The following is a 12,410-nucleotide window of genomic DNA, read 5'->3' as shown; positions in this document are numbered from 1 at the left end:
CCATTCTCCAAAACATAATCACAGGCTTGAAATTGCAAACAATACCACAAACATTACTCAGAATGCGCTCCTTTGACAATTGAAACCTGAGACTATAAACCACCTAATATGACCAACAAGGCGTTCCGTTTTAGCTGCCGCTGCCATCCATTAGCTTTTCGTCTAATACGTCCATTCTGCGTGAGTGAAGTCTGGGAAACCACAACAAATAAGTTAAAAAAAAGAAAAAAGAAAATGAGTGGGAAGTGCCTTTAGTGGCGGTTCATGTTTCCTAAATCTGATTTTTCAAAATAGGGATGGAAGGAAATTCAATTAAAGGTTTGGTGTCACAACTGAAGTTGATGTAGCAATTCTTCAAAAAAAGCAAATACCTCTCAGTCTAACAAAACAAGACTGAAAGAAATGTAACAATCATTCAAGCAGCCACACTTCAATCTGATTTTCAGTTGGGTCCATGTGTTTTTGGACAATTACTTTTTTGGAGGGTAATTTTGAAAAAAAGTACATTGTATCAGCTGTTTTGGAATTTTTATACATCTTTTTCCTATTTTAAGGGCTCAGAAGTAATCTATTTTACAGCTCCATGAGGGCTGTTCCATCATTACTTCATGACAAATTAGGCAGATAAATCTGGAGTTCATCTGGAGTTGATTTCGAGTCTTGAACTTGATGGAAAAAAACCCTTTCACAATATCTGTGAAAGAGCACTCTCACAGAGGAAGGTCAGCAATCAACAGATGTCCTTAAAAAAAAAGGAAATCCTGACAGTTTACAAGAAGGTGCAAAGCACAACATTATCAACACATACGTGTGTGTATTTACATATATATTTGTATTTGTACATGTAAATGCAAGTATGTGTACTTGTATATATCGTTTTTTCTGTATATGTCTGAAATAAAGATACAATAACAATAACAATCAACATCTGGATTGTATTCTTCAATAGCCCAGTCAGTCACATGATCTTAACCCAGTGGAGCATGCTTTTCAGTTACTGGAGACAAAACTGAAGGCCGAAAGACCCACAAAGAAGCAGAAACTGAAGGTGGCTGCAGATGAAAGCGTGCATTTCAATCATATCTCTGCTCTTTGATATGAAATCCACTGTGGTTGTGTACAGGGACAAAAATCACAAATATGATATGTCCAAAAACGTATGGACCTAACTGCAGGACTCTCTTAAGGTGTAGACTAGCATTAGCTTATAGCACACTTGTGTTAATATCACATAATAATGATACGACTTAACTGAAGTTGATGACGAGAAAAAGAGGAAAATTTTATTTGTTTTTTTCTTGATCTTAAGACCTCATAAATGTCTGTTGTTGACTGAATAGGAGGACAGTGAATATGAAGTGTGAAAATAAACATGGCAATAAAGCTCCCGCAGCTGGCATTTAATGTTTGACACCAACCAGTTTCAGCAACAAAATTAAGAAAAATATGTGACATTAAGAGGAATATGAGACTTTAATGTACAAGAGATGTGTAAATAACACATTAGGCTGTGGTTTTTAATGGCTGTGCATCAGTAAGTGGAAAAAAGCTCTCAATTTCATTTTGGGGACAGAGTGAATAATTAAAAAGAATTAGCGCCTAATGTTCCTGAAAGCTGGTGACTAAAACCATCAGTTTGGTCCAATTTGAAGTTTAGTTTCAAAAAGTCAGAACTGGTCAATAAAGATACTGAACCAAACAGTGCAAATCTTCTCCAAACAAAGGACACTAGAGATATTAACTTGGTTTATAGATAGAGAAGCACAAATCTTTGCGTTGGCAAGTGATTTTTAGTTTGCTAAGGTGGTACACAATCAATATAAAGTTAACTAGCTCCACTAGAAACATCAGCCACAGCATCTTTCATTTCATTTTACTCCTGGTATCGGAGACGACAACGGTTAAATTAATGTCTCGACTACAGTACACGATTTGATACGTGAGGATGAAAGTGTGATGTCATATTCACACCTATGCATTTGTTTTTCAACAGTGTTCAAGTTATAATTTGCAGGTCCAAGTCCAACGGCCAGCATGATCACGCCAAAACCACCAAGACGAATTCCACAAACCTGGTGAAGCGTATCCAAAGAGGAAGAACCCATTCAACTCTGGTGTGAATCTGGATTTCCTTATTTAAAATTGGATAATGAGGTATGGCTTTGTCCTTGTCTGCCTCTGTTTGTCTTATAATCAGAATTTTTTGCCACTACGTGACAGAAAATAACATTTCTTGTGACTTGAATAAAGGATTCTGTTGCAAGTTTTCAGATTCACATGTCATCCTCTCACATCATCCTGCTTCACAAGCTGAAGTCTTTAGAAGGTGAGTGAGAAGCTCAGTACAGAACCTCACTGTGAGAGCAGTTCATGTCTGCTGCTGCAGGTCTGTCTGTAATCTCGTTCCTTCATATGAGCTGCATCGTCCAGCAGCTTCGTCCGAACGGACTCATCTACCGTCAGCTCGAGTGTCACCTCTTTGAACACTGGACACTGTGACACCTGCAGCAAGCAAGACTTTGTATTAAATTCCCAAACAAAAGGTTTATTTTATAGAGCATATCCACAATTCCACACAGTGAGATCTGGTTACCTCTTGGAAGTGGAGCTTCTTGAACATGGTGATGCTGACCTGGTTCTCCAGCCCGATCTTTGCTTGGAACTTTCTGACCCCGAGTTTGGTGACTCCTGATGGAGGAAAACACGCCGATCACCACCATAAAATAACCGTTTTTTACAAATGTAATGTAAAAAATGTACTGTACTGTGCTGTCTACAGTACAGTACAGTACTTCTACTTTAAAAAAGGCTGAAAAAATCTTTCATTTCCATACAGAAATCTTTAAAAGAAAATCTTCTGACAGACTGTTCTGGCTGCCTCACCATAGCACATCATCATACGTGTCACCTCCTTTCCGATGCCTTTGCCTCTGTAACTGGGCTCTGTTAAAAAGCAAACAATAAAAAACACTTCTTCTTTATCACAGAATCAAAACAATGAAACAACTGAACAAAAAGTCTGCACCGAGCATGTAAAAATGCACTGGTTACTCTCTTATAGATGTTTTTAAGAACCTGCTATCATGATCTCCAGCTCAGCCAGCGAAGGGTCTGTTGGATCAGTCAGGAAGATGTTTACATCTCCCACCATGCACTGCTCCTCCTCCACACTGGGGTCTGCCCACCGCTGCTTGTCCAGGATTATGAACGTGCACTCTGGAAAGGTAACATAAAAACACACAAACACAATGAAAATGCTTTTCTTGTCATTGCTTTCCTATCATGTCTACTGATGGCTCCTCACTGTCATCATCTTCCCTCCAGCTCTTCTGCATGTCGTATTCCTGATCCAGGGTCAACGGCTCTGAAGCGGTCAGCTGCTGCAGCTCCGGAGACTTCATCCACTCATGATACCTGGATGAAAGGCACAAGTTAAACTCACTAATAAAGATGCCCACAGATGAAAGCGTCAGGAAATGTGAAATAACAAATACAGCTGGTTACTATGATCAAACTAAATTACTGAGAAATTTAATAATTTGCTATAATAACAAAAATAAATAAGGGGTTGAGAAAAATCTGTTATTGCCAGAATTAATTATTAACTATATGTTTTAATACAGATATGATATGAGAGGTATTTGTGATTTTGCTGTGAAAAAGACTATAATAGAAGACAACAGTGGCAGATATGCATCTTGCTTCTGGCTCAACCTGTTCAGGAGTTCTCCAGCTGGCTATGTCAATGAAACTGCTGCATGACAAACTATTTAACTAACTTTTACAGCCACACTCACATGTAAAGAAACATCCAATGGAAAAACAGACGATGACCAGAATGAGAACTCAGAGAAAAACATCTGCATGACTGTGTGGCTCAGTCATTTTATTTCTGTGTTATATGACACCCTCACTCTGAGGGATGAACAGTTTAGAAACACGATGCAATACATCTTAACGAGTTGCAACACAATAGTTAATAGTGCAAAAGCAGAGAAAAAACTAAGATTACGGCTCTTTTTTTTCACAAAGCCTTTGGAAGACCACACATTTGATACCTCTGCCTTAAAACATACTCTTTACTAAAGACAAATAATGTGTCATTAAGCAGTAAATATGACCTGAATGGATTAAACTAACCTTTCCTTGTGCAGGTGTAAATGCTATTGTGAACAAATGTTTTATACTTAGCACTAAAAGACTGTCACATAAAGAGACACACATTGTAACGAGAAGTGGTGACAAGAAGAGGAATAAAAGGGGGAGAGGACAGTGAATAGCTGGACTGTGAAGCTGGGGATCGCTTCCACTAACAGCTGTTCACGTTACCTGGGCACGTGGTTTACGTTGTAAGGAACCAGCACGACTCCGTGTCCCTCCAGTAACGTGTTCTCATTTATCTTCATGGCATCAAACCGCTGATGAAGCTGTAATGACTTTAAAAGAGATCCACGTTACTGCTCAGACACCGCTTCCGCATTCAGTCTCTTCCTGCAGCTGCGCACAGGAGTCACACAGACAGGAGGCGCCACCTGCCGGACAGAATTAGGAAGCACGAAAGGGAGGGAGGTTTTGTTTTGTTTTTTCAGAACTTTATTTGAAATTGTAAAGTGAACAGTCAGTCATTCCAGTTCAGTTTGTACAGTAGACATACAGGGCAAATAATAGTAACGAAAAATACAACGAAAATGAAAATAGGAAGGGTAAATAAATAAAGAAGAAAAAAAAGGGATGTGGCAGACTTAATAATAGCTTTGTGCTTGAAAATTGTATCTGTGACAGCTCATTTGTTGAAAATTTCTGGATGAATTTCAATTAATGATAAACCTTTTTTATGTGAAGTTCATTTAAGAGAGTTTAAGTAATATTCAGTTTCAATTAAAAACAAATTAAATTATGGGGATGAGTTTTGAAATTTACATTTATGTATGTGGAATTTCCCTAGTAAGATATAAAGATTGACAATGGCACACTCTGGAGTTCACTCAGAAGGATCTGAAGATAAATTATAGAGGTTAAAAGACGAGTGATAAGCAGGAACATGAGAATGTTTATATCAAAGTCTATATTTTGTGTTTGACTGCTCTTATGTCACATGTTGGAGGTTTAGACTTAAAATATCTCTACATTTGAAATCCTTACAAGCTAAATAAGACTTTCCTACACAGACTTTAAGATGATCTATATTAAAATCTGAGTCTTATTACAGCATTTTTATTAAACCCTATCATCTAATTGTTATATTACATAACAGTTTCTCACATTAGAATTCATATTCCTTTGTTTTAAAGTAATACATGAATCTTGAGAGAATTGCACAAAAAATGTTACTGAAACTTGTAGGAGCCTAAATATTTATTCATTTATTTATTTATTTATTTTTTACCATTTGTGGGCAGCAAAAACTGTTCGGCTTAGTGCTGATCTGATGAATTTATGTCCAGTTTTCTCTTTGAGTTCTGATTTGTTCAATATCAGCTACAGAAGGTAACACCTGAAAATACATTTGCTAAATGTTGCACAGCGGCAGCTGAAAACAACACTTTGAGAGCAGTGAACGAAAAGAGCAAAGCTGCAGGTCAAAAAACGAAACAATGAGCTTTTCTCAGCTTTTCTCCTTTGATGTATTCCAGAGTTTCCTGTAGAAATTTGTCTTAACAAATGATAGATGATTGATTCATACTTATTTTATTTCGTTTTTACTCATATGAGGATGCTTTTAGCGTTAAGTGGGTCTGCGCAGTCCGTGCCACAGTGTGACCGGCTCCTGTGCCGTGTTGACCATGTCTATCCAGTGCTGCAGCTGAGGACCCCTGGAGTACATGAAGGGACCCAACACCAGCACTCCCAGAGGGATCGGAGGCTCTGAGAGGAAAAGAAACAGAACCAGTGAGAAATGTCATCTTCTGAAGATGCTGTTTTTACTTATTTTTTTATAATAATAAATTCCAAAAAGGAAACATTTTTAAAAAGGGAAAAGAGAAGGCTTTTTCTGTTACACATAAACTTTGACTAAGAACCTTTGTTTCCAATAGACAGTTCGTAAAAATCCATAAAGCATTAAAGAAAAATTAACAGTAATGCCAAACCTTGGACTCTCCAGACTGATAACATTTTATTAAATGTGATTATACCTCTACTAATAAATAACTCAAAAAACTCAATAAATATATATAATATAACTATAAACAAGAAACATGCTTTTTTCGGTACACTTGGAGCTTTTCTAACATTTTACTTCTTTAAAAGAAGCCCTAAAACACTCGACATTCTTTAAATGTCAAGTAGGTGAGGTCTTATTGTTATTGCTCCAAAGTGTGACAAACGAATGTCAGAAGCTAAAATTTTAAAATGACAAAGATGCGTGTTTGATGAAAAGCTTTTAATGCCTGTCTTATGAAACACTGACACATTGATCATTTCCATTAATCTCCAAGCAAAGTTTAGATCTGAAGTTCAGCCCGTCCAACAGTCACCTGAGCGGACGCTGCTTGGCTGCTGCAGCTCAAACCTCACACAGGCCTCGTCCAGGTGCTGAGGTCGCAGTTTAAAGGTCGTCTTGAAGTTGAAGTAGGGGTCATTTTCACCTTTCACCACACAGCTGCGCTTCATCTTCACCACCTGAGTGTGCTTCTGTAAGATCACCTGGACACACACACCTTGGAAACAAACGCACGGTTGCTGTATTATCGGACATTCCTTTGGTCATAACCAGATTTATCTCATACTGTCTTTCTTTTGTAGATAAACAGTGGATTTGTGTAGTCCACGCTAAAAAAAAGAACACAAAGCTCCATCCACAACCATAAATCACCTCGTACCTGCGTCTGTGAGCAGCTGTATGCCTCGAGCTCTCAAAACCACCACTGAAAGGCGCTGCAGGGGCGTGCTGTAGCTGAGAGATATCTGCACATCCCCCAGCTCTGAACACTGACAAGCACAGCAATCATGAACTTTTAGCTTTGCACTCATGTGCAGTACGTTGTGTGTGTGTGTGTGTGTGTGTGTGTGTGTGTGTGTGTGTGTGTGTGTGTGTGTGTGTGTGTGTGTGTGTGTGTGTGTGTGTGTGTGTGTGTGTGTGTGTGTGTGTGTGTGTGTGTGTGTTTGTGTGTGTAAGTGATTGTTTGGTGTGTACCTGTGGGTCTTCCTCAGTCTCAAGGTCTCTCCAGAGCACCCTGCCAGCCTGACCGAACTCCCCCTCCAGAGGAAACAGCACCCTGCCCACCACATGGCGTTTACCATCCTGCTCCACACTCAGCACACACACACTCAGGGTGCTGCGAAGCACACGCAATGCTGACACCTGTGGAGCCAAAGCACTCATTCCTCAACATCAAAAAGCAGATTTCATTTATCCACAATATTCAGCTATGATCTCAGAGTCAGTCTTTCTCTGTGTACTAAATGAACTCTGATAAATTGTTGTTATTAGTATTTAATCACTGCAGAATGGGAACAATACTGTTGCCGATACAGAAACTGGACCTTCACCCATGATTCTGAAGTCAAGTGCGAAATTCCAAGGACTGCTTTCAGTTGTTGCTCCTAGCTCCCAACGCTCCCTTTAAACTTTCAGAGAATGATATCCTTCAAACATTTTACCATCATTATACTAAAAATTAGAAAAATCTCTGTGCCCATCTGACCCTCCATCTCTTCTTCCCATCTGTCAGTGGGTGTATTACTCAGGACCTGGGCAAGATAATGATACCCATGAAGGCTAGAGGAGTCAGGAATCAATCTTATGTCCTTGGTAGACAACCTCCACTATCACAGCTGCAGCTGTTTGGATGAGTGTCTGTTTTACACAGCTGCCTTTTTAACAGACACAATCTTGAGTGTATGATCACAGCTGTCCTATTTTCAGAAAGTAACTTTTTGACTGGCTGATTTTGACCTGTAAAAAACATAGACCACACTGCTCCTACTGGTACTTAATTTATGTTCCTCTTTCATTGTAATATGTGTTGAAGTGCACTAACTCACATGTGAAAAGGTCTATCTTGAACATGACACTAACAATTTAGTTAAAGCAACAGATTTTCTGCTCTGTTTTTGGGCTCTACCGGCTCCAGAGGAAAAATATTTCACTTTTGCAAAGTGTTCCACTGCTGGTGGAACCAGAGTAGGAAATTTTCAGGATTATAATGCTAAAGATGCTAGCAAGTGAAAATTTTCTGTAAGTTCATTAGTTTCAGTGTCCCCTTTTAGATCTCCTGTCAAAACATTATAAAAATATAAATATAATATAATATATCAGCTTTAAATAAAAGTTACGCAAATCATTTTTGTCTTCTCTTTTGGGTCTTCTGGGTCTTCTCTTTTCTCTAAAGTTCTAACTTCTAGATGTGAACTTCTGGAAACTTTTCTGCCCTCACCTGGAAAATGAAGCAGTCGGTGAACTCGGGGTCTGGACCCGTGCCCCGGGCCTTGGCTTGACGGGGCCGCCTGTCATCAGGGAGAAGTCTGAGCTCCACCATCGTGACGTTGCCATGGAAACGTGGAGGGAGGTTGCTGAGGCGGAGCAAGAAGACCATGAGCTGTTCGCTGCTGTGTCGATACTCCACGGAGAAGCAGAGGCGGGAGGCCATGCCGGGAGGGGGGGCCACCACCTCGTTTAGAGGAGGTACAGAGTAGAGACCAGCCAAAACCGTCCCCACTGGGTACCAGCCTGAAGGAAACAGCAAAATATCACATTTCTTCTTAAATTTAATCATAGCTATGTGATACTTTGGTGTGATTGTTAGACCCAGGAGCGGCCCTGTTGGTTTGAAAGAGTGTAGGTGAGCTGGTCCACCCCAAAGCGCCACATCTGTCCAGACTGAAATGTCTTAACAACAATAATATCTTCTTCAGGTGATCGTAGGTGAATGCTCCTATTATCCTCTTATTTTTCCACAAGCATACAACCAGCACCCACAAAGTGGCTCTAACTGTCTTGATATGCTGTCATATAAAAAGAAGCAATGACCTACTCCTCACTGAGAGCGACCCACGATGAGCCAGTACGTCCCGCTGGGGCTCCATCTTCATATCCTCCTCCTCTTTCTTGTCCTGCTCGTTATTTTTCTGATCTCCATGGTTTTGTGTGATGAAGCGAGGAGGCAGAGTGAATGCGATCTCACGGGGCCTTCCACACATAGAGACAAATAATATTAAATGAGTGTTGAGTGGTGCTGCAACTGCCTTTAGCAAATAGCTGTCAGTGGTCAGAGATGTCAGTAAAATTCAGACTAAATTCTTCACAAACTGAAAATAATAGACGATGTGCCTTATGTCAAAATGTTCTCACACAAAAAATCTTGGAAAAAAAAGTTTATCTTTTTTATTATCATTTTTATGCTTTAAAGGGGAATATGGGCTGTTAAACAACAAGATCTAACAAATAAAGACCTAAACATTTACTAGCCAATAGAAGATACGCTGGCTTTATGTCCTGAAATACATTTTCAATCCTTAGTCTATAAAATCTATTTAAATCTATTTAAAACTCAATCTTGTGTTTCCCTTCATAAGAAATATAATAATAAAATTAAATTGAATAAAGTATGTGTAGTTCCATTGCTTCCCATGCTCCTGGCATCCTTTTCTCAGTACTCATGGGCCCAATCACAACCCAAATTGTTATAGTTTTGTCACTGAGTTTTAGTGTTAGTGTGCTGGCAAACACCTGCTGAGGAACTCAAATCTGCCTTAGTGGTTCCTGCTACAGGAGGTATCTCCAGGACCACACAGATTCACAAGGACAAACCAATATGAGCCATAGTGTAATACTGTGAACCACCTGCACTCACTGATGAGTACTGTGTGATAAAGCGGAAAGCCTCTGAGTCTTATTAATATGTAATACTTTTTGAATCAATAAATTAATGCATCAAGTTAATGTATGTAGATATTTTATGTAAAATGCTCACTAACGTGGCCCAGGAGCCCTGAGACACCAGGATCACTGGAGCGGAGCATGCCGGGACTGAAGGCACTGCAGAGAGCAGCTCTTCGTACTGCCTCTGCTCTTTTTTCCTCCTCCTTAGGTAGCACGCTATCAGAATCAGCAGCAGCAACAGCAACAGGACACCCACAGACAGACCAACAGCAAGCTGTAACATGTGATCTGAACAAAACACAAAGAGGAGGAACGACAGGGTGTAATACAGGTGTTTCACAGGCAGTAGGTTTAATCTAGATTCCTGCTCACCAGCCATGAAGAGGTCAGCTCCAACACGTGAATAACTTTTCTTGTCTTTCCTTGTCAGCTTTGACTCAGACAGACTCACCAGGAATGAAGCTACTGCTTAGCATTCATTGTTAATGTGAGAGGTTACCGTTTGTGACTCTGCGGAGCTGTGAGGGTGCGACACATCTGGCTGGTTCCCATGCTGTTATATGCATGGCCGGATTAATCTCCTGAGGACCCACCGGGCAAAAATTTACCGTTGGGCTCCAGTGGAGCCTCAAATTAATTCTAAGTTAAATTAATTCACCAAACACCCAGAAACTAACTTGAGCTTTAGAGCGGAATTTATTTGTTAATTGTTTGCTTTGCATAAATTAAAAGATGAAACATTTAATAAATGGTTTTGTCTCATTTTTTCCTTGCAGAGAGGCATTTTTTGTTGGGTTTGATGGTGCTGTCTGGTTTTAAGGATTTATTTTTGTTCTTGTTCATTGTCAGAAATGACAATGAATGCATGGATACAATGCATTTGTCAGGTTTTCTGTGTTAACTAGTTGACATTAACACAATTTTATAAAACAGCTGTGAAATAATTCAGCTGAAATGAAGTGTTAAAGCTAGTTTTTGATGTGAGAAACGTTTCCTAATCATTTATAATATACACCAGTACTGGAAACTTACAATAAATTTTAGATCCATAAAATTACACTGAAAAATTAGAGCATGGAGCGAAAACTGGGTCTTTTGTGATCCAGCTTAAAGACCGAGGACATCTTACTGGCAAATACTGGCATTCATTAACTTCCTTAGTGAGCCATTGCTTCAGTTTTACACATGAAGGTCAGTTTGCCAACCATGACGAGCACCCAGTCATGCAAAACTGCAGATCTGGAAGAGTGTCCTCAAAATCCATCAAGAAAAAAACCCTGTTAATGTCATCAAGCTGTTAACTGTGTTATGGTAAATTATTCTTTGAATAAGTCAGGATATTTTGGTCTCAGCTGCATTTTTCTCTTGTTTGTGTCTCTCTTACTTAAGTGCTGAAGTGACTCTGCTGCATCACATCTTAAAACAAGAGTATGTCTTCTGTTCTTTTGATCCTTTATTAGACTTTGAATCTGAGGGACCTTTGAATCTGAGGGACCTTGTTTTATTCAAAGAATTATCCAACCTAGTGTCATTGGGGGCTCTGTAGTACTTCATAACTAATATAAGAATAGGGACAGTAAGGTCCATGAGATTTTGGATAAAGGCAGGATTTTTGTGGTTTCTCTGTACACCTCTACAGTTGAGTTTACATCAAACAATCAGTATGTGACTCCCAGGCGCCCTTAAGTATTCTCAAGGGGATAAAAAGCTGGTCCAGTGTTCCAGCACCAGGACAAAAACCGCATTGTTCCTCCTGAATCTAAGTTTCAACTGGCGAACCAGGGATTCATTTCGGAGTGACTGTAGCTCAGGAGGTAGAGCAGACCATCTACTAATCAAAAGGCTGGTGGTTGGTGAGTCTGCATGCCAAATACCCTTGGGCTAGATACTAACCGATTATCATTCAAAGTATGAATGTGTGTGAATGTCAGATAGAAAGCACTTGTGCATTTATGCAGAAAAAGCACTTCATACTCAAAGTATAAAGTGCTTTGAGTGCTCAAGTAAAGCAGACAAGTGCTATATAAGAACCAGTTCATTTACCAATTACTATTCAACTCTTCTCCAGCACCCTGCCTCAGACTTTCCCGGGGAGGCAGACATCTTAAAGATGGGAACCACCACCCCAGTCTTGGATAACCTTATCTACCTTATCTACCCCAGGGGCTCTGCCACTGAGCAGTTGTTTAACTGCATCAGTAACCTCACCCCAACAAGCCCAACAAGAAGCAGATGGTCACTCTCTTTCCCAGATTCTGGTTCCATTACAGAAGGCAAGGCAGTGGGATTAAGGAGTTCCTTAGTGTTCCTTTAACTGCCTGATTACATTCTCAGGTTTAAATCGGCAGCATCCCACCCCACTATATACAGTTTGATTAGAACATTGCTTTACCCTGAAATGAAGATCTTGTGGAAGGGGCCTCTGCATTGCCCTAAAATGTGGTATCAACATTCATGGTATCAGGTAGGTGACTCTGATTGATTTTAATGACAACACCCGACTTTACCTTTGTAACCATTAGGAGCTCAAAGTTTCTACGCATTCTGTATAATATCTCTCTCGACTGGTTGACTTTCCCACATATTT

At 39.7% G+C, this 12,410-nt stretch overlaps 2 protein-coding genes across 2 annotated transcripts; both read right to left on the bottom strand.

Annotated features, from left to right (window-relative positions):
• Nucleotides 1–1,454: 1,454 nt before the first annotated feature.
• Nucleotides 1,455–4,496, bottom strand: nat9 (N-acetyltransferase 9 (GCN5-related, putative)). The gene is made up of 6 exons (XM_031747089.2): nucleotides 4,330–4,496; nucleotides 3,305–3,414; nucleotides 3,076–3,216; nucleotides 2,884–2,943; nucleotides 2,594–2,688; nucleotides 1,455–2,502 (listed from the first exon to the last, which is right to left on the bottom strand). Exons 1-6 carry the CDS (start codon nucleotides 4,404–4,406, stop codon nucleotides 2,353–2,355), a joined length of 633 nt encoding a protein of 210 aa, XP_031602949.1. The 5' UTR covers nucleotides 4,407–4,496; the 3' UTR covers nucleotides 1,455–2,352.
• An 89-nt stretch (nucleotides 4,497–4,585) lies between these two features.
• Nucleotides 4,586–10,336, bottom strand: syt15 (synaptotagmin XV). The gene is made up of 8 exons (XM_031747063.2): nucleotides 10,196–10,336; nucleotides 9,919–10,111; nucleotides 8,976–9,130; nucleotides 8,379–8,671; nucleotides 7,136–7,303; nucleotides 6,822–6,930; nucleotides 6,477–6,659; nucleotides 4,586–5,865 (listed from the first exon to the last, which is right to left on the bottom strand). Exons 1-8 carry the CDS (start codon nucleotides 10,200–10,202, stop codon nucleotides 5,726–5,728), a joined length of 1,248 nt encoding a protein of 415 aa, XP_031602923.1. The 5' UTR covers nucleotides 10,203–10,336; the 3' UTR covers nucleotides 4,586–5,725.
• Nucleotides 10,337–12,410: the final 2,074 nt, after the last annotated feature.

Source organism: Oreochromis aureus, linkage group 8 (assembly GCF_013358895.1).
Source record: "Oreochromis aureus strain Israel breed Guangdong linkage group 8, ZZ_aureus, whole genome shotgun sequence".
NCBI classification, from domain to species: domain Eukaryota; kingdom Metazoa; phylum Chordata; class Actinopteri; order Cichliformes; family Cichlidae; genus Oreochromis; species Oreochromis aureus.
The sequence above is the reverse complement of the archived record's forward strand: the minus strand, read 5'-3'. Positions and strand labels throughout refer to the sequence as shown.